At 52.7% G+C, this 23,762-nt stretch overlaps 1 protein-coding gene across 2 annotated transcripts in view; it reads left to right on the forward strand.

Annotated features, from left to right (window-relative positions):
* Positions 1-438: 438 nt before the first annotated feature.
* The window catches only part of ZER1 (zyg-11 related cell cycle regulator), a 28,114-nt gene continuing 4,790 nt past the window's right edge, over positions 439-23,762 (forward strand). Inside the window, exons 1-14 of one of the 2 annotated variants that reach the window (XM_014863529.3) lie at positions 439-846; positions 11,442-11,691; positions 13,010-13,160; positions 13,385-13,821; positions 14,121-14,297; positions 15,142-15,256; positions 15,423-15,569; positions 15,924-16,097; positions 19,349-19,564; positions 20,329-20,370; positions 20,545-20,664; positions 21,355-21,470; positions 21,810-21,998; positions 23,036-23,133. In XM_014863529.3, the coding sequence (XP_014719015.1) occupies positions 11,534-11,691; positions 13,010-13,160; positions 13,385-13,821; positions 14,121-14,297; positions 15,142-15,256; positions 15,423-15,569; positions 15,924-16,097; positions 19,349-19,564; positions 20,329-20,370; positions 20,545-20,664; positions 21,355-21,470; positions 21,810-21,998; positions 23,036-23,133 (2,140 nt within the window). In that variant the 5' untranslated portion in view covers positions 439-846; positions 11,442-11,533. The remainder of the gene's footprint in view (positions 847-11,441; positions 11,692-13,009; positions 13,161-13,384; positions 13,822-14,120; positions 14,298-15,141; positions 15,257-15,422; positions 15,570-15,923; positions 16,098-19,348; positions 19,565-20,328; positions 20,371-20,544; positions 20,665-21,354; positions 21,471-21,809; positions 21,999-23,035; positions 23,134-23,762) is intronic. The other variant, XM_014863530.3, reaches the window with a different exon arrangement.

The following is a 23,762-nucleotide window of genomic DNA, read 5'->3' on the forward strand; positions in this document are numbered from 1 at the left end:
TCTAGTCAGCTCTTTCGCCTATTTTACATGGGGTTATTTGCCTTTTTATTATTTAGTTGTAAGTTCTTTATATATTCTGGATTACTAGTTCTTTGGGTCTTTGGTTTTTTGTTTTTCCATCCTGAGCTAACATCCGTGCCAATCTTCCTCTATTTTCTAGGATGTGGCCGTCAGCACAGCACGGTTTTGGCGACTGGACGAGGAGCTGAGGAACACGCAGGCGCCAAAGCTGACCCCCGTGTGACAGCCGAGCTGCCTGGTGGCCCATCCACGAGCTGGAGAAGCAGCAGCGCGATCGCGGGGAAGCTCCTGACCGCGTTTGGACGCGTGGGCGTGAGCTACCTGCGGAGAACCCTGGGGGAGATGCTCCGGAGGGAGCGGGACGTGGGGCGGCGCTCAGAGACGTGGGTGCTGACGAGCGAAGGTGGAGTCAGCCCCGCCCTCAGCCGCTGCCTGGGCTCCGGCGACCCGCGGGCCAGCGCGGGAGCCCGCCCCGATGTCCCACGAGCCGGCCCCGCCGAGGCCAGGAAGAGCCCCTGAGAAGCGCGCTCAGGAGCGGGGGCCGGCCCACCCGGCTCGCTCCTCCACCCGCGGACTGGACCGCCGTCCCGGAGGGGAGCCGCCGCGGGGCCCCGGAACCTTCTGGCGCCGCCGCCCGCGTTCGCCGCGGGACCCGTCGGGGGAACCCGTTCGCTGTTGCTAAGAGGCGGCCCCGGAAGTGACGCGCCCGGGGTTTGTTGACAGCGGAGGCGGCGGCGGCTGCAGCCTCTGAGCCGTAGGAGCCGGATCGGGGGAGGGGCCGGGCCCCGGAGCCAGCACCCGGCGGCCCGCAGCCCTAAGGGCAAGGTAACGGCCACGGGGTTCCCCCGGCGCGACCCCCTCCCACCCGGGGCTCGCGTCCCCGGGGTCCCAAGCTCCGCCCCGCCGACCCCGTCTCCCCAGACCCCGGCCCTGCCTGCTGAGATCCACTGCCTCCTCCGGCGCTCCGGCTCCGGGTTCTCCCGGGCCGCATCCTCCGCTCCTCCCCGCGGAGGAAGCATCCCGAGCGCTCCCGGGGCCAGGGCATGTGTCTGCGTCCTCCCCCTTCGCTGCTGCAACCGCTTGCACAGGTCCATCTCGGCCAATGGAGGGAGGGTTCCCTTCTCTACCCCTGCCTCCAGGTCTGGGAAACGTGCCTCTAAAACAGCTCCCAAAAAGAAAATGACGCCCTGTCGGATGCCCCTACAAAATGGGGGATCCATGTAGGTCTGAAAGGGCCAGCCTCTGCCCCTCCTACCTGTTGGATGAGCTTAAGTTCCCCCAAAGCAGCGCTTAAAAGCTCGGGGACGGCTTGGGTTCTGGATTAGCTCCCAAAAGGGATGACAGGGTGCAGGCAATCCAACAGGGTGGGAAGGGCATGGTGTGTGTGTGTGGAGGGGGGGGCGCGGGTTTGCAAACCAGAGGGCCAAGGGAGCCCGATAGGTGAGTTGAAAGTGAAACTGACTGTGCTGGCCACTGTAGCTCTGTGGGTGGAACTTGACTTGGCTGCTCTTTGGCCCAAGGAGTCCAGGATTTCCAGTCTTTGCCTGTGCCTGTCAGCGCGGTCGGTTTTTAAAGGGGAGAGTGGTGCCTGATGGCTCCATGGGAAAATCACCCCATATGAAACATCACACAGAAAGTTTCTCTTCGGGGTTCAGACTGGTTAGAATGAGCATTGAAGACAGCTTTGAAAAGGGTCACAGGAGTCTATGCTTAGAGCAGAAGGTGGTTCCCAGTGGTGAGGGGTCCTTCTGTTTCAGTTCGTTCATACAGCAAATAATAAACATAAGTGCCATGGAGTAAAATAAAGCAAGAAGGGCTGTGGAAAGGGGCAGAGAGTGGGGTCGCCTTTCTATAGAGGGTGATCAGAGAAGATCTCTAAGAAGGTGATATCTGAGCAGAGACCTGAAGGGAGTGAGGGAGCAAACCATGCAGCTCTCTGCAGGCAGAGCATTCAACAGCAAGTGCAAAAGTCCTGAGGTAGTATGCCTGATGATTTTAAGAAACAGCAAGAGGACAATAGGGCTGGAGCAGAGTGAAGGAGGGGGAGAGTGATTGACAAGGAAGTCAGAGAAGAGTGAGGACCAGATAATGGTGGGGAGAATGTGAGGGGTTTTCGTGTGATGCAGGGTCACAGGGTGTCTAATAGGCCACCCTTTCAGAACTGTGCTAACTTGAAGTGTCTGGTGGTTAGAGAAAATCTAGATTTGTTTTAGATGACAAATGGCCATTGTGCTCTGGCCTGGCGTTGTAAGTACCCTTTCTCCATCTTTGTAATGACCATTGATGGAATAAATACAAAAAGGACGGCCAGAGAGCACTGTAGTTAAATCAGGTCCTGCTGCTGCTTCCTGGTGGTGAGAACTTGGGCAAGGGACCTCTTTCTACCCCAGTTTCCTCATCTGTAAAATGGGGTCTTGAGGCTAAATTCGCTGAAGAACTTAGCACACTACTTGGCACATGTTCAGTACTCAGTACCTAACAGTCGTGATGATGGAAACGACAATGCTGATGGCGATGCCAATGATGATGAGGAACTGTTTGCATGTGTCTGCCTCAAAACCTTTCTTTTTAGCATCAGCTGGTGGTGTCACTAGCTCTGGTCGCCTCCCTGAGTGAGTAGAATTTTGGAGAACAGTGAGGGAGACAAAGTGGAAACTTCCTGACACCCCTCAGTGGGAACGGGGGTTGCATATCCTACAGGGAATATGGTAGCTTGGTCCTGGCTTTATGCATACCAGTGGGAAAGTGATAGGGGCTTTTCTTAAAAAGCCAAGCAAATCATCATTTTACCACATAAAATAAACAAAATGATGGTGTCGAAGTAAATACGACATGGAGACAGGTTGGGAAGAGCAGTAAACGTTGTCCCTGGACATGTGGTTGGGGTGCGTCTGGCTGATCTGCTGATGGAGATTGTTGATCCTAGAAGTGCCCGGGAGAGGCTGAGATTTTGCAGCCTGCCTTATAGGGAGCGGAACAATGGCTGATCTGCCTCCTCACCCCCCAAGCCTGGACTATGTCATCAGGCCTGGGTCATACACTGAGCGGGGCAACTGGGCCAGAGGATTTGAAAATGAAGTCAGAGCACTTAGATGCTGAGAGCCAGCATGTTGTAGGAGGCTGTTGTGGATAGAACCTCGGACTAACCACTGGGGACCCGGGTTCAAGCCCCAGCTCAGCTGCTGGCTCACTGTGTGAACCTGGGCAAGTCCCGTCCCCTGTCTGGGCCTCAGTTTTCCAATCTGTACGCTAACTCTGAAGGCTATTGGGAGGATGACATGAGGCACAGGTTGTGAAGGACTTTAGTGCACCCTAAAGCTCTCTACAGAGGGAAGGACCAGTTCTTGTTGTCATTAGCGTAGACCTATTTTTGGAGAGAGGGTTTCAGTACCTCACTTGTTCTTGACTCCAGAAATGCAAGTTCAGAGACCCAGGTTGGGTCATCTATTTTGGGACCAACATCCTGTATCTGGTTCAAGCACTGAAGCTGATGTTCCAGATTCAGAGATGAGCAGAAGTGTCTCTCCAAGCATTATCCTTAGGAAAACCCTCCCTAATTATTTGTTGCCACCTTCTTGTCATGATTTCATGGCATCTTCTCAGCGACCCTGTGAGGCAGGTGCTGTTCGCCAACATTGACAGGTAAGGACCCTGGTGAATATCGGGACTGGTAAATATTGCCTGGGGACCTCGTGGAGCTGAGGCTTCTTCACCTGCAACCAGCCAATCATGCACTCACTGTGTTGTGGAGACCACATGGATCACACAGGGGCCCTGCCTCAGCAGCCTTCTAGTCCTGTGGCCAAAAATGATATATGGCCATAGGATGGTTACCAGCGATACTCAGTCATCTGTTCTCAGTGCCCGAGGACACTCGGAGTTGTGAGGAGGCAGTGAAGGCCTGTGCCGCAGAAGGGAGAGCTGAGGCTTGCAGGAACAGCTCCTGCCCTTGGCCTAGAGATAAAGAGAGCCCAGCACTTCCTGAAGGACCTTGGACAAGTCATTGCTCATCTTTGAACCTAATTTCTTCATCTGGAAAACAAAATATTATGTCGCTCGTAGGTTATTTGTGGCTTCCATGAGAACATGTATGGAAAGTTCGAAACTCTGGGTCTTGAACTAGTGAGTACATCTCAGTGTGTACATATAGACCCATGTTTGGATACATAGTCCAGGCAAATTACTTCACCACTCAGAGCCTCAGCTGCCTCATCTGCAAGTGGTAGATTGTGATCACACCTTCCTCGTGTAGTTGTTGAGAGAATTAAATGAGTTAACGCATATCGAGTACCCAGCAGAGTTCTTAGAATATGGTGCTCAGAACGGATGAGATGGTTAAATTTGATTCCAACCTTAGAACCCAGGTAGCCCCAAGGCTCCTCTGCCTCCAGGTGGCACCAGTGAGCGGTGATGCATGGTCCTCCCTCATCCCGTTTCCACATCTTCCTAACGTCACCGGCCCTGCACGTTAGTCTCTGCGGGCTGAGACCCCCTGGGATGCCCTCTGAGCCTCACCTGCACCCCTGGCCCTGGGAGACCCCTGACGCTTGCCCTGACTCCCCTCACAGCAGCCTCCCACCCCCAATATCTGTTCTGTGATCTGCTCCATCCTGGAAAGCTTCCAGCGTCTGTAAATAGGGCATTTGTTTGGGTTTTTTCCCCTAGGTCCTGGGTTAATATTTCGCAGGGTGGGCGCTGCTCCAAGGCTCAGAGCTTCTGGCTTCGCCAGCCTCTGTCGGCTGGATGTCAGGATGCTGGTGGGGTCCCATGCTCCCTCTGCTGGACCTCAGTTTCTTTTTCTCCTCCGTTGGATGGACAGAAGACCAAATGGTTTGGTGAGAATGATGGGTTTGGTTTAGATTGCGTCCCACTCTCATGGGTTGTGTGATTTCAGGCAAGCCTCGGTGTCTTCATCAGAAAACGGGGTAACAGTCTCTACCTCGGGGTGCTATAGAGAGGTGGCTCGGGCAAAAGCAAACCTTTATTCTGTGACGTGCCTGGCAAAGGCGGGGGCACCAAGGATCCAGGAGTGTGTGAGCAGAAAGGGCTCCTGTCCTCCTAGAGCTCATGGGCTGGGGGAGGTGTCGTCAGAGAAATCGTTGTACGATGACGAATTAGCTACAAGTCCAGGGAATGTCGTTGGTTAAATAAGGAGCTATGTGAAGTGAAGCCCGTCAAGAGCTCAGCGCCACGTCTGGAAGCAACTACCGTGGAGGCTGCGGTGGCTGCTATTGCTGCTGCGCTCTCTCCTCTCTCCTCGCTGCTCCCCCCCCCCCCCAGGATGTCATAAGCTCATAAGGGATCCAGTTTTAAAGAACCTGCAAAAGAAGAGGTGGAGAAAGATACAGGTTCTTCTTGGGGTGTGGTGCTCTGTCATCATCAGAGCTCCCCCTGTCCCAGTTGCCAGAATCCCAGATGGCCAGTGCCTGCCTGGAGAATGAGGGGCCCTGGGAGGTGGGAGTAGGTGGGTGGAGATGGCTGCCTCTGGCAGGTGCCAGGCCTGCAGCTGGGTGGGGCACAAGTGGCAAGGTGCTCCTGCCCCCAGGCCTGTCAGCCTCGCTGCCAAGATGAGGATAGCTCTCTCCTCCTCCAGCTCACCCCAGCCCCAGGCCGCAGGGGCGGCACTGCCAGTAGGCCATTAGCAGATGGTGCCGTCTGCCTGCTTTGTCTTTTGGGGGCTTTTGGTGACCTTGGTGGCTGACAAAGTGGTGTTTCTTCCACCTGGGGAGCAGGTTAGGGCAGAACGGCTACCTGGCTCAGACCCACAGAAGAGGCAAAGCTCCCAGGGGCTCTCTCTCATTCAGGGTGCTGAGGGTTCCTCTGCAGCCACTGGGTGCTGGCACTGCCCTGGGCACAGCGGGCAGGGAGGATACGAGAGCATGCCTTGCCTCCCGGGTTCCATGCATGGCACAGCCTGCGGGTCCCTCCCGTCCCTTCCACAGGCATATGTGGAAAGCCTACCATGTGTCAGGCCCACATGGCTGTTCAGCCCTTCCTTTGTTTAGCAAATGCTGGTGGAGTTGGGCCTGTGGTGCTGATGCCCCGTACCCTCTGTCCCTTCAGCATGTGTACATTTCTTCCTTCTTCCTGGAATGCCTTTCCCTTCTCTCCCCACCACCAGACTTAACTATGACTCATCTTTTGAGCCACAGCTGAAATGTCACTTCCACGGAAGCCTGCCCTACTCCCCAGTCCAGGGCAGGTCCCTGGCATAGGCACCCACAGCCCCAGGTACCTCCCTCCCCTTCACAACACTGGTCCCAGTTATGTGGCGTGGGTTTGTGTGCTTCTTAAGAGGGGGTCTGTCTCCCTCTGGAGCTAGTATGCTCCATGAGAACAAAGACCTTGTCTGGTTTCATTCACCATTGGACCCACCGTGCTCAATAAGCAGTTACTGAGTGAATAAATAAACTGCCTGGGCCAAACCCAGGGATGCAATGCCAGACAAGACAGCCCAGTTCCTGCCCTCATGGAGCTGGCCGCCTGGAAGGAAGCTGGATCATTAAACCAGCATCAGTACAAAGTGTTAGTTGTTATGGTAGGGCCTGTGGGGCACACAGCAGGAGCACCCTGGCAGGTTGGGAAGGCTTCCCAGAGGAAGTGATGTTGACACTAAGGCCTGAGCGTGCGTAGGCATCAGCTAAGTACAGAGGAGAGTTCAAAGGTAGTGTGGGCTGGAATGGTGCGGGCGTGCTTCCTGGAGGGGGGGGCATGAATGTGTTTTGAGGGTAGGAGCAGTATTTTGAGAAGAAAGTGGAATAATTAGTTAAATTTGGACAGTCTCAGTTGAAAGAAAATAGACTGAGCAAAGGTCTGCAGGTGACCTGTGCTTCTGGCCAATTGCCAGGACAACAAAGCAGCCCGGCCGGCTGGAGTAGGGGGTCAGTGGCCGCAAGCAGGCCCGAAAACTGCATGTAATTCTGGAGGCCTTGAGATCAGACTCATCAACTTCAGTTTCCAGTGGAGCGTGTCTCCCTGCTGGCAGTGCTCCCTCTGGCTCCAGTTGCCCAGGAAGAGAGGCTGCTGGGCTCTTGAAGATCTGAAAGTGGTTTGAAGGCAGAGGAAGGCCATGCCCGGGGCCCTGGCAGCCTGTTTATCATGCCTTCCCTCGAGGGTGTCACGTAGCCAGTGGGACAGCTGTCAGAATGGGCCTCACGGTGGGAGATCCTGCTCTGTTTGGGGACCAGGGCAGGTGAGGTAGGAGAAGGGGATGTTAGTGATGATGATGGAAATGATAGTGATGATGATGAGGAGGATAATGGCTGCTTTTTATTGAGCACTTACTATGTGCCAGGCAGCATGCTAAGCCCTTTCTATGTCATTCCATGTTATCTTCACACAACACTGACTCTTTTATTTTTCTTTCTTTTTTTCTTTTTTTGAGGAAGATTAGCCCTGAGCTAACATCTGCCACCAATCCTCCTCTGTTTTTGCTGAGGAAGACTGGCCCTGAGCTAACATCCACGGCCATCTTCCTCCAGTTTATATGTGGGATGCCTGCCACAGCATGGCTTGATAAGCGGTGCTAGGTCCGCACCCGGGATCCGAACTGGCAAACCCTGGGCTGCTGAAGCAGAGTGTGTGCACTTAACTGCTGCGCCACCGGGCCGGCCCCAACACTGATTGTTTTAGAGAAGAAACTGAGGCACAGAGAGTGAAGACACTTGCCCAAGTTCACCTGCTCCTGGGCAGCAGGGCTGAGGCTTGAAGCTGGGTCGGCCTGACTGCAGAGCCCCTAGAGCACGGTCACTCGTAAGTGATGGTGCCAGAACTTAGAACTGATGATTCCAGAGGGCACCGTGCTCTGTGGCCGCCCGCTGGATTTCCTGAGCAGCACGGAAGGCTCGGATATGGGTGTGGAGGCTCCAAGAAGCCAGGGCCAATGCTGGGCCCTAAACTCTTTCCAAACCCTCCAAGAGATGGTGTGATGGAGTCCAAGAGACCTGGTTCGAATCCCACTTTGGGCAGAGTGGTCTTTCTCTGAGCTTAAATTTCCTCATCTGTAAGATGGGATCATAACCCCCATTTTTTGTGAACTTGGTCGTGTCAGCCTGAGACTAAGCATCTTCCCGACATCTCATTTACTGCAGCAGCCCTGTAACAGAGGGATCATTATCCCCATTTTCCAGATGAGGAAACTGAGGTCGGGGCAGGTTAAGTACTTTATCAGTGAATTGTGGAACTGGGTTGAAACATAGATCTGTCTGACCACAGAGCCTGCACTTAAAACGACAGCAACAAAACTTTATTGAAGTGTAACATAAACAGGGAGAGGCCCCAAAGCCTGAGTGGGCAGTTTGATGAATTTCCACAGGTGGACACGCCTGTCCCGGCGCTCCCCGGGGCCCCTGCCGCTTCCTCATCACTGCCTCCTGCGGAGCTAGTCACTGCCCTGCCTTCCAGCACCAGAGATTCATGTTGCCTGTTTGTCCCCCTCTCTGCTGTAGACTCGGTGGGAACATGGTTTGGGGTTAGTTCCTGACTGTCCTCAGTTGTTCAAATGGTCGATAGTTTTCAATGTTGTTCACTCAATTTGAATGTGAAGTTTCAGTTGTTGTTCTCTGTTAGCCACACTTCCCACAGCTGCGGATGCTCCTCGCTTAACTGAACCCTGAAGCCCTCCTGACCCTGGGCCTCTGTGGGGTCCAGGCCATTTTCTTAACTTTTTGTTGAATTATAATGTACATTTTTAAAAATGCACACACGGTGATAAACAGCTCCCTGAATATTCACAAAGCGAACACACCTGTATGTCCAGCACTCAAATAAGGGCTAGAAGCTTCTCAGCAGCCCACCAAATGCCCAAAGTAACCACAGTGCTGACTTCTACCACCACAGGTTAGGTTTTCCTGTTTTTGTTTTTGTTTTGTTTTTAGGAAGATTAGCTCTGAGCTAATATCTGCCGCCAATCCTCCTCTTTTTGCTGAGGAAGACTGGCCCTGAGCTAACATCCATGCCCATCTTCCTCTACTTTATATGTGGCTGGCTTTATATGTGGGACGCCTACCACAGCATGGCGTACCAAGCAGTGCCATGTCCACACCCGGGATCCGAACCAGTGAACCCCAGACCGCAGAAGTGGAACGTGCGCACTTAACCACTGCGCCGGCCCCCTGGGTTTTCCTGTTTTTTAACTTAATGGGGTAAAACATAAATGGATTCTTACAGTGTATGAATATATACTCTTTTGTGTCTGCCTCCTTTCCCTGATCATTGGGAGGGTCATCCAAGCTGTTGTGTCAACGGCAGTTTGTGCGTTCTCGTTGCAGTGTAGTATTTCCTTGAGAAGAATACCGTAATTATTCGTTGTACCAGCAGTGCACGGTCAGGTTCTTTGCTGTTTCTGGGCTGTTGTGAATAGTGCTGCTCTGGCCATTCTGGTCTCTGTCTTTTGCTGAACATTTGCATGTGCACCTCTGTTGGGTGTATGCCTAGGAGTGGAATTGTGAATATTGAACTTGTGTGTGTTCACTTTTAGTAGATAGTGTCACACAATATTCCAATTACACTCTCAGTGCACACCAGTTTACACTCCCACCAGCAGTGTAGGTGACACCCCGTTGTTCTGTATCTTCACTCTCGTAGGGGCTTGGGATTGCCTGTGGTGTTGTTTTCATTTGAGCCGCTCTCGTGGGTGGGAAATGGTATCTCACTGTGTTTCTGCTGATACTGATGAAGCTGAGCCTTTTCCCTAAGTTCATTGTCCCTTTCCCTATCCTTTATGAAATAAAGGTCAAGTCTTTTGCCCATTTTTTAAGTGGATGCTATGTCCTTTTCTAAAACACTGATTTGTAGAAGTTGTTTATATATCCTGAATACAAGTCCTTTGTTGGATATGTGATTGGAAATAACTTCTCCTAGTCTGTGGCTTGCCCTTTCTCTTTCCTGATGCTGTCTTTTGATGAAAAGAGTCTTAAATTTTGAGGCAGTCCAGTTTATCAATTTCTCTTTGTGGCCTGTATTCTTTTTATGACCTGTGGAAGGAATTGTTGCATACTCTAAAGCCATGAAGGTGTTCTCCTATGACCTTATAGAAATCTTATTGTTTTACCTTTCACATATGGGTCAAAGGTCCATCTCAAATTACTTCTTGTGCATGTATGAACAGAAGTTTCTTCACCTGAGTGCAAATCAGTTTATCATTTTTTCCCTCATGAGTCCTTTTAGAAATTTTTACCTACCTCAAGATCATGAAGATAGTAGGAGACTTCACTTTTTTAATAACAGTTTTGTTGAGGTATAATTTCTGTACCATATAGTTCCCTATTTAAAGTAGATAATTCAATGGTTTTTAGTATATTCAGAGTTGTGCAACCATCGCCGCAGTCAGTTTTAGAACATTTTCATCACCCCCCAAAGAAACCCCATACCCGTTAGCAGCCACTCCCCGCTTCCCCTCAACCTCCCCGTCCTGGGAACCAGTCGTCTACTTCCGCCTCTGTGGGTTTGCCTGTTCTGGCCCGACATTTCATCCAAATGGAGTCATACAACATGTGGCCTTTCATGACTGGCTTCTTTCACTGACTGGAATGTTTTCAAGGTCTCGGGTTGGAGCATGGATCAGTTCTTCATTCCTTTTATGGCTGAATAATATTCCACCGTATGGCTAGACCATTTTTGTTTATCTGTTCATCCGTTGGTGGACATTTGTGCTGTTTCCACTTTTTGGCTCTTATGAATAATACTGCTATGAACATTCATGTACAACTTTTTATGTGGACGCATATTTTCATTTCTCTTGGGAAGAGGCTTCATTCTTCATCCTATACAGTGAGATTCGGTGCTAACATGTCTATAACGCCCGGGCACATGCTAACTGTTCAAACAGTGACAGCTTTACACAGGTTAGGCTGCACAGCCAGGGACACCCCAGTGTAGCTGTTAATGAAAGCCCCTCTTATCCCCACCCCACCCAAGCACTGGGTCCCCAGCACACACGTCTGTCCCCAGACATTGTGAAGGCACAGAAATGCTTGGACAAGGCCCCCTGTTCTTTGTAGGTCAAAACTCGCACAGATGGTGGCACAGCAGAGAGGAGCAGGGAAAGAGTCAGGAGTCGTGGGCCCTGGCCCTGCTAAGCTGTTAATTAATTAATTAATTAATTATTTTTTTGGTGAGGAAGATTGGCCCTGAGCTAACATCTGTGCCAGTCTTCTTCCATTTTTTTTGTATGTGGGACACTGCCACAGCATGGCTTGATGAGCGGTGTGTAGGTCTGCACCCAGGATCCAGACCCACAAACCCTGGACTGCCGAAGTGGAGCACAAGAATTTAACCACTATGCCACCAGGGCAGCCCTAAGCTGCTGATTTGATTGTGATGTCCGGGGCCTCAGTTTCCCTACTCAGAGAGTGGACATAGGGCAGCTGGTGGGTCTGGCCCTTATGTGTGGCTCACTTGGCTTCTTTCCTGTTCCCCAGGTTGTGGCTCTGTCAATGATCCTGTGAGTATTGGAGAGTCACTGTGCCCCTGAGGGCCCCTATCCTGGCTTGAACCACCTGCCTGCGCCAGCATGGCGTCCGACACTCCTGAGTCCCTGATGGCCCTGTGCACTGACTTCTGCCTGCACAACCTAGAAGGCACCTTGGGCTACCTGCTGGACAAGGAGACTCTGCGGCTCCATCCAGACGTCTTCCTGCCCAGCGAGATCTGTGACCGGCTCGTCAATGAGTGAGCAGGCCCGGGGCTGGGGCAGGGGCACGAGTCTTAGCATGAGCATGTGTGGAGACATTGGGACCCTCGTGTGTGCACCACACGGGGGTGAGGCTGTGGCTATGGATATGTGAGGGGGTGTGCATGCGTAGGTGTCCGTGGGTGGAGGAGAATGCTGGTGTATGCGTAACTGGAAAGGTGTGCGTGTGCGTGTTGATCTGTGTGTGGAGGGTCCGCCCATGAAGAATGAGTGTCTGTACACACCTGGGTTTCTGCAGCATAGAGTATGTGTGAGTGTGAAACTGCAGGTGTGCACCACACCTATGAGAAAGTCTAGAAACCTGCTCATAAGTGAAGGAGTTATGTGCTTTCCTGTGTGTGTGTGCGCATGCCTGTGCTTATGAACACAAGTCTGGATGTGATCATGGACACATTCAGGTTTACGCACCAGGGCCCAAATAATGGATCCATGACCAGCTCTCGAATCGAATCATTCAGAAAATCTTTATGTGGTTCCTCCAAAGGACTCTCCACTAATAGAGGCTCCTGGGAGGATGAGATGCAGTCACTGGCCACTGGGAGTTCAGTCTCGATGCCCAGAGGGAAATGGTTACATCAAGCAGTTGCATGTAAAAGTGGGAGCCTGTATGTGACCTGAGGACAGAGCCCAACCTGTAATAATGTTCTGAGCATCTAGTCTGTGTCAGGCACTAGGTTGGACACTTTGAAGACCAGAATTATGTCCATTTTACAGATGAAGAAACCGAGGTCCAGGGAAGTTTAGTTACTTATCTGAAGCTGCCCAGGTAGTGAACAGCCAAGCCAGGATTTAGATTCCAGAGTGTTTGACCCCAAGCCTTTGCCACCAGACCAGGATTCTTGCCTGACCTGGTGTCCCAGCAGGGTTTTACTAGTGCCTGCCCTGTACCCAGCCGGGAGCTCCAAACCCCGTGGCTTCCTCTTCCTGTTGGAAAGGGTTCTGGGAGCGGCTGATCCAGGAAGCAGAAGCTGGCTTTAAAGAAGAGGAGTGTAGGCGTGTATGTTTGTTAGAGAAGTGTCTACAGTTTTGGGGAGGAGAGCTTGGGAATTGCTGTTGATAAGAGGCCGCTACATCCCCGGGAGGCCTACCTTTGGACCCTGGTTCCGGGGCCACCTTTCATCTCACCTGTAGGGTGCTCGGATCCAACCAGGTACTGTTGGGAAGAGGAAGAAGAGACGGAGGCTGCTGCCTAGGTGATCAGAGAAGGCTTCAGGGAGGGCAAGGCTTGTGCTGGGCTTGAAGGGAGGACCAGGGTCCCTGTGCCCCTCCCCTGAGCCAGGCTTTCTTTCCTCCCAGGTATGTGGAGCTGGTCAACGCCGCCTGCAACTTTGAGCCACACGAGAGCTTCTTCAGCCTCTTCTCGGACCCCCGCAGCACCCGCCTCACCCGTATCCACCTCCGCGAGGACCTGGTGCAGGACCAGGACCTGGAAGCCATTCGCAAGCAGGTGAGCCCTGTGTCGCCAGGCACCAGGGATGGCCGTGGGGAGGCTGGCCTGAGACGGTCAAACAGTGAGTCCGGGGCAGGGCCGCTCACCTCTAGCACAAGCGTCCCCAGGCCCTTCCAGTGCCCCTCCGTTGTGCAAACCCCTCCTCAAGGCCACCTGTAGCCCAGGGCTGGCCTAGGGCAGGGAGTGGGCAGTGGTGCTGATGGAACTGTGCCTGCCCCCAGGATCTGGTGGAGCTGTACCTGACCAACTGCGAGAAGCTGTCCGCCAAGAGCCTGCAGACGCTGAGGAGCTTTAGCCACACCCTGGTGTCCCTGAGCCTCTTCGGCTGTGCAAACATTTTCTACGAGGAGGAGAACCCAGGGGGCTGTGAAGACGAGTGCCTCGTCAACCCCACCTGCCAGGTGCTGGTCAAGGACTTCACCTTCGAGGGCTTTAGCCGCCTCCGCTTCCTGAACTTGGGCCGCATGATCGATGGGGTCCCCGTGGAGTCCCTGCTGCGACCACTGAACTCGCTGGCCGCCTTGGACCTCTCAGGCATTCAGACAAGCGATGCGGCTTTCCTAACTCAGTGGAAGGACAGCCTGGTGTCCCTTGTGCTCTACAACATGGACCTGTCGGAAGACCACATCCGCGTCATCGTCCAGCTGCACAAGCTGCGGTGAGCTGCCGGCCTAGAGCTCACTGGGGCAGCGGGTGGGGAGGAGCGTGTTGTCATTCCCAGAAGGTTCGTGGGCCCCGGCCCGGCAGAAGGTGGGGATGGAAGTCTTATACCCACTGTTTCAGCTGGAAGAGGTCTGTTCAGGGCACTTGGGGCCTAGCAGGTTTTTCCCCGAATGCCATGGAGCAGTTGTGGCAGGGGTGGGCCTGCCCCTGCCATGGACTGAAGGAGCAGGAGTGTAAGGGGCAGCCCCACCCTGCATCCAGCTCCTGACCTGTGCCTCCCACCCCGACCTCCAGACACCTAGACATCTCCCGAGACCGCCTCTCCAGCTACTACAAGTTCAAGCTGACTCGCAAGGTGCTGAGCCTCTTTGTGCAGAAGTTGGGGAACCTGATGTCCCTGGACATCTCTGGCCACATGATCCTGGAGAACTGCAGCATCTCCAAGATGGACGAGGAAGCAGGGCAGACCAGGTGGGGACCCACCCGCCACAGTTGCCCACGGGGTGTCATTCAACAAGCATTTACCAAGTGCCCCTCTGCCAAGTGCTGTGCTGGGTGCTGGAGATAAACAAACCAGGCCCTGCCCTCTCCAGTCCAATGAGCTGTTGGGAGCAGATGGGTTATTATTAGGGCTGTGGCAGGGGAAGCACCGTGCTCTGGGGTGCCCTGAGGATCAGGAAGGAGGCAGGAGCAGAAATGGCATTCCAGCTGTGCCAAAAGCTCATTCTGAGTTTGCAGAGGAAGGGTGTTCTAGCAGAGGGAACGGCATGTGCAAAGGCTGGAAGGTACAAGTGCGAGGAGTGACTGGGAAATTATGCCATTCAGACTGGCCAGAGACAGTATGGCAGTGATACGAGGAGGCTGGCAGTGTTCCCTGTCATTAGGTGTCACAGCAGATAGATTGTTCCTGGGCTAGTTGGTTGAGAGATCTGATTCAAACCAATGCAGCTGCAAATGGGCCATGTGCCTTAACCCCAGACATACTTAAGCGGGCTTTGGTTAATTGGCATGTCCCTTCACGATGGTTGGTGGAACCTAAACGCAATATATCCTCACTAGAATGACAGTATTTTCCAAAGACGGCTGCAGCAGCATCTCCCACTCCACGTGTTCTACAGTGTGACTTTGCCACCTTCCCATCCAGAGGTGGGGTCTATGTCTCCTACCCTTAAAGAGAAAAAATAAAGATGAGGCTGGAGGGCCTACAAGGGGGCCCCAAATAAGCGCCTCGCCACCCCCATGGAGAGGCCCTCCTTTGTGCTGACCCCAGGGCAGCCCCAGGCCCAGGCCGCTGACCCCAGCCCCTCCTCCCCAGCATCGAGCCTTCCAAGAGCAGCATCATGCCCTTCCGGGCCCTGAAGAGGCCCCTGCAGTTCCTGGGGCTCTTCGAGACCTCTCTGTGCCGTCTCACGCATATTCCGGCCTACAAGGTAAGAAGGGGGAGCGGAGGAGGGGTGAAACAGGGACCCCTGGGAGAGGCGATGGGGTGGACTGGGGGCCCCCAAGCATCTGCCCTGGGGTTCCGTCTGGAGCTGGCATCTGGGGATCCCAGCCCTTGGCCTCTTCCGGGTTGTTCTGAGCATGCTCCATCCCCAGGTGAGTGGTGACAAAAATGAGGAGCAGGTGCTGAACGCCATCGAGGCCTACACGGAGCACAGGCCTGAGATCACCTCACGAGCCATCAACCTGCTTTTTGACATCGCACGCATCGAGCGCTGCAACCAGCTCCTGCGGGCCCTGAAGGTCAGCCCAAACCCCAGGAGGGCCTCCGCCTCCTGTCCATCCCTGCCTGGAGGGTGCTGGACTTGGCTGAGCCGTGTCCCCAGAGCCCCTGTCCCTCCTCTACACCGCCTCCTCATCCCCAGGACACCAGCAGCCCTACCTCCCAAACCCCAACCCCGCCAGTAGTGGCCTTGTCCCGGAACCATGGCCCTGCCCTAGTTTCTGCCCCCAGCCCCTTCCTGTGCCCTCAGAGAGCAGGCTCAGGGTAAGCCCTGCCCCAGAGGACCTGTCCAGGCACCCTCGCAGGCCCCTAGCCTGTCCCTGCATAACCTAACAGCACTCACCAACCCGGGCCTGTACCCTGTCTTCATGCAGCTGGTCATCACGGCCCTCAAGTGCCACAAGTATGACAAGAACATTCAAGTGACGGGCAGTGCTGCCCTCTTCTACCTGACCAATTCCGAGTACCGCTCAGAGCAGAGCGTCAAGCTGCGCCGGCAGGTCATCCAGGTGGTGCTGAATGGCATGGAATCCTACCAGGAGGTGACGGTGAGCCCCTACCCGCCAGGCCCTGCATGCTCTGGCCCAGCTACCCCTTTTCCTGCTCAGCCTGTGTCGCAGGTCCCTCAGGGGCTGGGCTTGCTGTTACTCTTCCTTGCCTGGCTCTGTTCGGCCCCCCTCCCAACCCCCCTTTCCCACAACATCACTCCCAGGCTCTGGGACACGCACTCAGGGCCTGTCACCCAGTGCCATCACCTGCTGCCGCCCTCCACCCCAGGCCCCTGTTTTGCTGCCTCTGGGCCTCTGCCCATGCTGACTCCTCAGCCCTTCCACCCAGGAACACTCTGCGGGGGGGTATTGTTTTCAAAAGCTGCTTCTATTATAAAAGTAATTAAGTCTTTTACTGTAGAACGGTTATAATTACAGATATAAAGGAAAAAAACACCCGTATTCCCACCACCCAGAGATAGCCACCATTAATATCGGATATCTGTTGTTCTGGATTTTAGTCTGTGTGTATTTACCTATAAATGGGATCATTCTGTGCATACAGTTTGTGTAACATGGATTTTTATGTCAATGTCTTGTGAATGTGAACATCTCCCATGGCAACAAAGATTTTTACAACAAAAATTTTTCTTTTGAGGAAGATTAGCCCTGAGCTAACTACTGCCAGTCCTCTTTTTGCTGAGGAAGCCTGGCCCTGAGCTAACATCCGTGCCCATCTTCCTCTACTTTATATGTGGGATGCCTACCACAGCATGGCGGCACCCGGGATCCGAACCGGCGAAGCCCGGGCTGCCGAGAAGCGGAACGTGCGCACTTAACCGCCGCGCCACCGGGCTGGCCCCTACAACGAAAATTTTTACATGTTTCTTTTCTGATTACAAAAGGTACCTGATGCTTAGAAAACAAATCAAGTAATACGAAAGTGTATTAACCGGAAAGTGAGAGTCGTTCGCAGCCCCAGCTCTCCTCCCACAGAGAGCTGGTTTTAACAATTCTGTTTCACAATTGTAGGTGTCAGCGTCCTCACCCGGGGACAGGCCGCTCTTGTGCCGACTCTTTGCTGGAGCTCAGAGGCAGTGGCCGAGCCCCATCCCCACGGACTAGCAGGATGGAGCTCCCCCATGCGCAAGATACAGTTACTGAATCAGCCCGCATGGTTGAACATTTAGTTGCTTTTTTATTTTTTGCTATTTCAGATGAAGCTTTGCTGACTAGACTTAATTGATAATCCTTATAATACATGTCTAAAAGTAGAATTGCTGGGGCAGTGGACATGTTTTTGTTTTTTTTTTTAAAGATTTTATTTTTCCTTTTTCTCCCCAAAGCCCCCCCGGTACATAGTTGTATCTTTCTAGTTGTGGGTCCTTCCAGCCGTGGCATATGGGATGCCGCCTCAGCATGGCCTGATGAGCAGTGCCACGTCCGCGCCCAGGATTCGAACCAGTGAAACCCTGGGCCGCCGCAGCGGAGCACGCGAACTTAACTACTCGGCCACAGGACCGGCCCGGCATGTGTATTTTTAAAGCACTTGGTGTGCATTCTCAAATTGTCCTCCAGAAAGGCTGTGGCGGGGATACAGCCTCTGCAGGCATGAGAAGGCCCACTTTCCCACCACCTCCTAACTCCAGATTTGAAAGCACTTGTTTTTTTCTACATCAAGATCGATTTTATAATCAGGTAAAAGAGGTGTCTTTATTTTTAATGGAAAAAATGCTAGTTGAAGACTCTAAAAAATTAATAAACTCTATCAAAGAAATGAAAATTAAGATAACAAAGTATCGCATTTCATCTCAAGAGATTGATGATACCCAGCACTGACAAAGGTCGGGGGAAGAGCACTCTTGCACACTTTCCACTGGTTTGGTATAAATTGTGCAACCTTTTTGGAGGGCAAATGGCAGAATCTGCCCAAAACTGTAAATGTGTTTATTTTTTGGCCTACGGGTTCTACACTTAGAAACATTCTCGGAGGAAAAAGATATACATACATCCACCCTTTCTGATTAAATAGAAATCAGAGGAAACCAAAATGTTTTAGCAACAGGGGCCTGGAAAAGTAACAGATGATCTCCCCACATGATGGACCATCATAGTAAATCTGTGCATCCTAACGTGGAAAGACGTCCACTGTGTGTTGATAAGTGAAGAGGTTTGGACCAATATGTATAATATCTTTTTTTGCCTCTCCTCTCCCCCAATATATATTTGTATTTGCATGGTAGAAAAATCTAGAAAGATTTGCACCAAACTTTTAACAGTAATTACTTCTGGGGAATAAAGTGGGCTACTTTAACTTTGTGCTCAGATAGTATCATTTGAACTTTTTACAGTGAGTATTGCTTTTATAATTCAAAATAAATTTTTTTCTCAAATTAAAAAATATACATATATTGGGGAGAGGGACAAAGAGTTAACCAAGGGTGCTATCCTCTAAATTACATAATTAATAAAGTATAAACTTCTGATATCTAATGAGAAAGGATGGAAGGAAATTAAATTACATGGAGAATGTGCTGAGAATGCCATTTAAAAAAAAAAAAGCCTGCAGACAATGCAAAGAGAAACTGAGAATGTGGAGCAACTGGGGCTGTCCTCCACTCCTGGTGGGCATGTAAACTGGCGCAGCCACTCTGGCCGGTAGTTTGGTGTCACCTGGTAAAGCTGGAGACATGCGCACCTCGTGACCCAGAAGCTCCACCCACCAGCTGTGTGCCCTAGAGACACCTGGGCGCACAGACAAGACTTTGTTTGAAGTAGCCGAACATTGAAATCCACCCAAACGTTCACCAGCAGTGGGATGGATGAATAAATTGCAATACTATACTGCAAAGAAAAAATGAGTGCATTTCAGCTACTTAACAACATGGTTGATCTTGCAAACCTGTGTTTGAACAAAAAGAAGCAGGATGCCAGAGAATCTTCCGACTAGAAAAGCAGGGATGGTGGTTATCTCTAGTGGGCAGAGGGGCTTATGATTAGGAAGGGACATGTGGGGACTTCTGGGTGCTGGCAATATTCTATTTCTTGACCCAGATGGTGATAAAATAGTTGTTGAAAAGGTTATTTGCTTTATAGTTACTTTTAAAACTATACATTTGTGTTTTATGCATTCTTCTGTATGAATATGATATTTCACATTTTTTTTAATGTTAAAAAAAAATGCCTTGTAGCCCCCTTTTCCAGAAAGCCCTCCTGGACCACCACTGGACCTCACACCTCTAGAGAGCCCCTCGAGTCCAGCTCCCGAGTCTGACCCTGACTGTGTCCCTTTGTCTCCCCGCCTGGCCCAGGTCCAGCGGAACTGCTGCCTGACCCTCTGCAACTTCAGCATCCCTGAGGAGCTGGAATTCCAGTACCGCCGGGTCAACGAGCTCCTGCTCAGCATCCTCAACCCCACGCGGCAGGACGAGTCGATCCAGCGCATCGCTGTGCACCTGTGCAACGCCCTGGTCTGCCAGGTGGACAATGACCACAAGGAGGCCGTGGGCAAGATGGGCTTTGTGGTGGTACGTGTGGGCGGGCTGCCCTTCCCTCCCTTCATCCTTTCCTCTGCCATAGCCCCACTGCTGCATGAAGGATTTAGGCAAGATCAAGGGAAGCATCTCATTTCCGACCCCTGTGGATTTCCTCCCCCTCGAACACTGTCGCCCTCTCCCAGCCCCTCCATTCGCCCATTAGGTCCCACTGTACAAGTCACTCCTGCCTCCTCAGACCACATGCCCCTGTTAGGTCTTCCCGGCTGGGATTAAATAAGGGTCTGAGGATATCTGTCTAACGTCGGCCTCCTGACGTTATGACAACCAACGGGGTTGTGAGCACCATAAGCAAAGACACCATGCTTGTTCCTTCCATCGTGACATCCCCAGTAATTCCTAGCTTAGGGCCTGGTGCAGAGTGAGGAGATAGATATCTGCCAAAGAAAGGAAGGAACGAATGAGGAAGGAACGAATGAGGAAGGAACAGCCAGTCTCCTTTCATTTTATCGCTGGGGAGCCCAAAGCCCACAGAATGGGAGGGCCATGTCCAAAACCACACAGGGAGTCAGGGTAGAGCCAGGCCCCGCACCCAGGCCTCCTCATGCCAAGTACCAGGTACCAAATCTGTGGGTTGCACTTCTTCACAGCCTCCCAAATAGATGGGCAGATTTGGTCTTGTCAGGCTGTGTGAACCACGAATAGAATTGCTGACTCTCCTCTCTCTATCTTGCTTCTTGGGGGACATGGTAGCTCTTGAGCCCTGGCACCCCACAAGTTCTCTTCTCTGCCCGCAGACCATGCTGAAGCTAATTCAGAAGAAGCTGCTGGACAAGATAGTAAGTCGAGTCTTCATGGAGACACTCTGCCCCTCCCCCAGCCCGGGAGGGGACTGGCTTGCCCCTGGGGGATGTCCATATTTTGTCAGGGGCGCCCTCAGCAGATGCCAGGAGCCCGCGGGGCCATCCGGGTGAGCCTATGCGGAGCCCTGAGCGCCCCCCCCCCGACCTCAGTGTGACCAGGTGATGGAGTTCTCCTGGAGCGCCCTGTGGAACATCACGGACGAGACGCCCGACAACTGCGAGATGTTCCTCAACTTCAACGGCATGAAGCTCTTCCTGGACTGCCTGAAGGTAGCGCTCTGCAGCGGCCGCAGCCTTCTCGGCCACCCACGGGCCTCTGTCCGGAGGCTCCCCACCGACCAGAGCCACCTGGATCCGTCTCCCTGCGGTTCCCATAGAAGGGCAATGGGGGCCAACTCACGGGCCCACCAGCCCAGGCTGTGCTGCCCTCAGAAGCTCCGGAGATCTTCCTGCATGCAGGCGGCCTGGCCGTGTCCTGTCTTAGAGCCCTCCCCCCGGGGAAAGCCTGCCCCTCCTTCTCAGCAGTGATTGCTCAGCCTGCCCGCAGTCTGACTGGGGGCCGTCGGGACATGAGCTGGACAGGATTCTGACCAGCAGGATGGCCCGTTCATCCTAAATTCATCCTTTATTTTCTTGCTCTAGTTTCTAAGAGGATTCGCTTAAACTAGTATTTTGAGCTTTGGTAAATAGAACCATGTTTGTCCCATTCATAATTTTATAGGTCGGATCTCCACTCCACCTTTGATTTTGTGACAAGGAGCCCCACCATTTCAACCCCTTATAGTGTGTACCCAGCACTGTCTTCTAGTATGAGGTGTACTAGAAGGTGGGGGACACCATAATGCACCCCCCCATCTAGTTGGAATGGCCAGACAGACGCTCATAAAGCTTCTAGGTTAACAATACCAGACACTAATCAAGTATGAATTGATGTGGCCCCAATGGCTTTCATTTTGCCAGGAATTCCCAGAGAAGCAGGAACTGCATCGGAATATGCTGGGACTCTTGGGCAACGTGGCAGAGGTGAAGGAGCTGCGGCCCCAGCTAATGACTTCCCAATTCATCAGTGTCTTTAGGTGGGTGCCTCTGTCCTTTCCCTTTTTGCTTTGGCTCCCAGGTTGCTCAGAGCTCTAGTCTGTGCTCAGTTGCAGCAACTGCTTTTAGCCTAGGTTTCCATTATAAATGTTGCCTTTTCTCTATAACATGGTTTCTTATTCTTTTAGTCCTCCATAAATAGCCCTCTGGTAGCTAGTATTTCTTGTCTTAAGCAATCTCAAATCTCTTTTAGAAGTGCTCTGGGTATGGACAATAAGTGATAAAGAAATCTGGCATCTGGTGTGTAAGTTGGCATCCAGCAGCTGGTATCTAAAGAGGGACGTGGGCAATAGGACTCCATTTTTCTCTCTTCTTGGCAGCAACCTGCTAGAGAGCAAGGCTGATGGGATTGAGGTTTCCTACAATGCCTGCGGCGTCCTCTCCCACATCATGTTTGATGGGCCGGAGGCCTGGGGCATCTGTGAACCCCAGCGGGAGGAGGTGGAGGAGCGCATGTGGGCAGCAATCCAGAGCTGGGACATCAACTCACGGAGGAATATCAATTACAGGTGCGGAGTCGGGAGGGTGGGGGTCACCCCGGCGGTGGGGTGAGCGCTGAGACAGGACGCTTATTCCCAACAAGTCCGGTCAGAGCTTCTTGCCCTTCTTCTCATCCTCGGTTGGGTCTCGCTTATTGAGGAATTGTCCACATCCAGCACAGAGCAGAAAGGCAACACCTCACCTCTACCGCTTGGTGCCTGTTGCCTGCACTTCACACCTGTGTGTACCCACAGCCTGCTGTTTACAAACATTTGAAACACATTTGTGGAAAAAAAGGAGAAAATACAGACACACAATAGGAAACAAAACAGAAACTATTGGTCCCCTTGTTCCCTGAAAGAGAACTCTGGAACATTCTGGTGTCTCCCCTTCCGGCAGTTTTTCTATGCACAGATTTGATTACTTTCAGTCCAGTTGGCATCAAGTCTCACTGTCTTGTGACTGAATTTCCAGCCACAAGGTATGGGTCACCTTTATCTCTTTATGACTGGTTTGCTGTGTGTGCTGGTGGGTCATCTTGTCCTGATTGACAGTGAAGAAAATCCATATTGGGAGGAACGGCCTCAAGTTTGTGGCTTTGCCAACACTCCAGTTACTGTTGGTCCCGAGGAGAGATGAAGTGGACTCACTGGCCCAGGGGGTTCGCACGTCGATTTTTCGGGCCTTTGGACCATGACTCCAGATGCCTGTCGACGGCCGGCTGTTATGAGAAGTGCGGTCACACTTTCTTCTGCTTCCCAGGGTCCTTCTCCCTCCCCCTCAGGCTGGGTCTCCCCTCCTCACTGAGGTCCCCAGTTGCTGCACCACCTAATCTGTGTCCCTCCGGCCTCCCTTATGTGTCCTTGCTCTTCACCTCTCTCCCAAGGGAGCCCCTCTGTGGAGCTGAAGCAGCTGAAGGGCCAGGTGCCCCCGCATCTGTGTCCCTGCATCCTCCTGGTCTGCTCACGGTTTGCCATAGGCCTTCAGGGGAGAGAGACCTCCAACAAGAGAAGCTGCTCTCCCCGACCCCCAGCACCAGAAGTGACCTTGATTTCTCTTCCTACAGGTCATTTGAGCCAATTCTGCGCCTCCTTCCCCAGGGCATCTCTCCTGTCAGCCAGCACTGGGCCACCTGGGCCCTGTACAACCTTGTGTCTGTCTACCGTGAGTACCCACTTGCCCTTTCTTCAGACACAGGGACATTCACCCAGCTGAGTGCTTTCCCTCAGGGAGCTCACAGTCCAGGGGGGGAGCACTGAGAGAGCTGGGGTCTGCCTCAGAGCAGCGCCCTCCACTTTCCAGCACTCGTGGGACACCCGGCGTGACGGCTGGCCGCTGCCTCACCCCCAGAAGCAGGGCTGGCCAGTGAGACGGCCCATCCAGGGTTCCAACTCAGCTTTCTTTGTGCTTCCTGCTTCCGTGCACGTGAACAGCCATAAACCTCCACGCCTTCTGCGCAATAGTGAGACCAACCCAAACAGAACCAGCCCCTGAGGAAACAGATGTCCAAGGGAGCAGGAGAGAGCCTTCAAATGGCTCTAACTTATTTCCTCAAAGAGAGCCCCCTCCCGTAGAAGAGCCTGAGCTGTCCCTGCCCGGTGGCTTTGGGGGAGAGGAGAAAGGGCGCAGCCCTGGGAGTCTCTGATGGCTGCCCAGGGTAGACCTCTCGTCTTCTCCCTCACTGCCTGTGAGACCTCATGCAGGCTCCTGAACCTCTCTGGGCCTCAGATGCCTCCCTGTAAAGTGGGGTAAGGATACCACTCACCTCATAAGATTGATGTGAAAAGAGAACC

Source organism: Equus asinus, chromosome 10, assembly GCF_041296235.1.
Source record: "Equus asinus isolate D_3611 breed Donkey chromosome 10, EquAss-T2T_v2, whole genome shotgun sequence".
In the NCBI taxonomy this organism is placed as follows: Eukaryota; Metazoa; Chordata; class Mammalia; order Perissodactyla; family Equidae; genus Equus; species Equus asinus.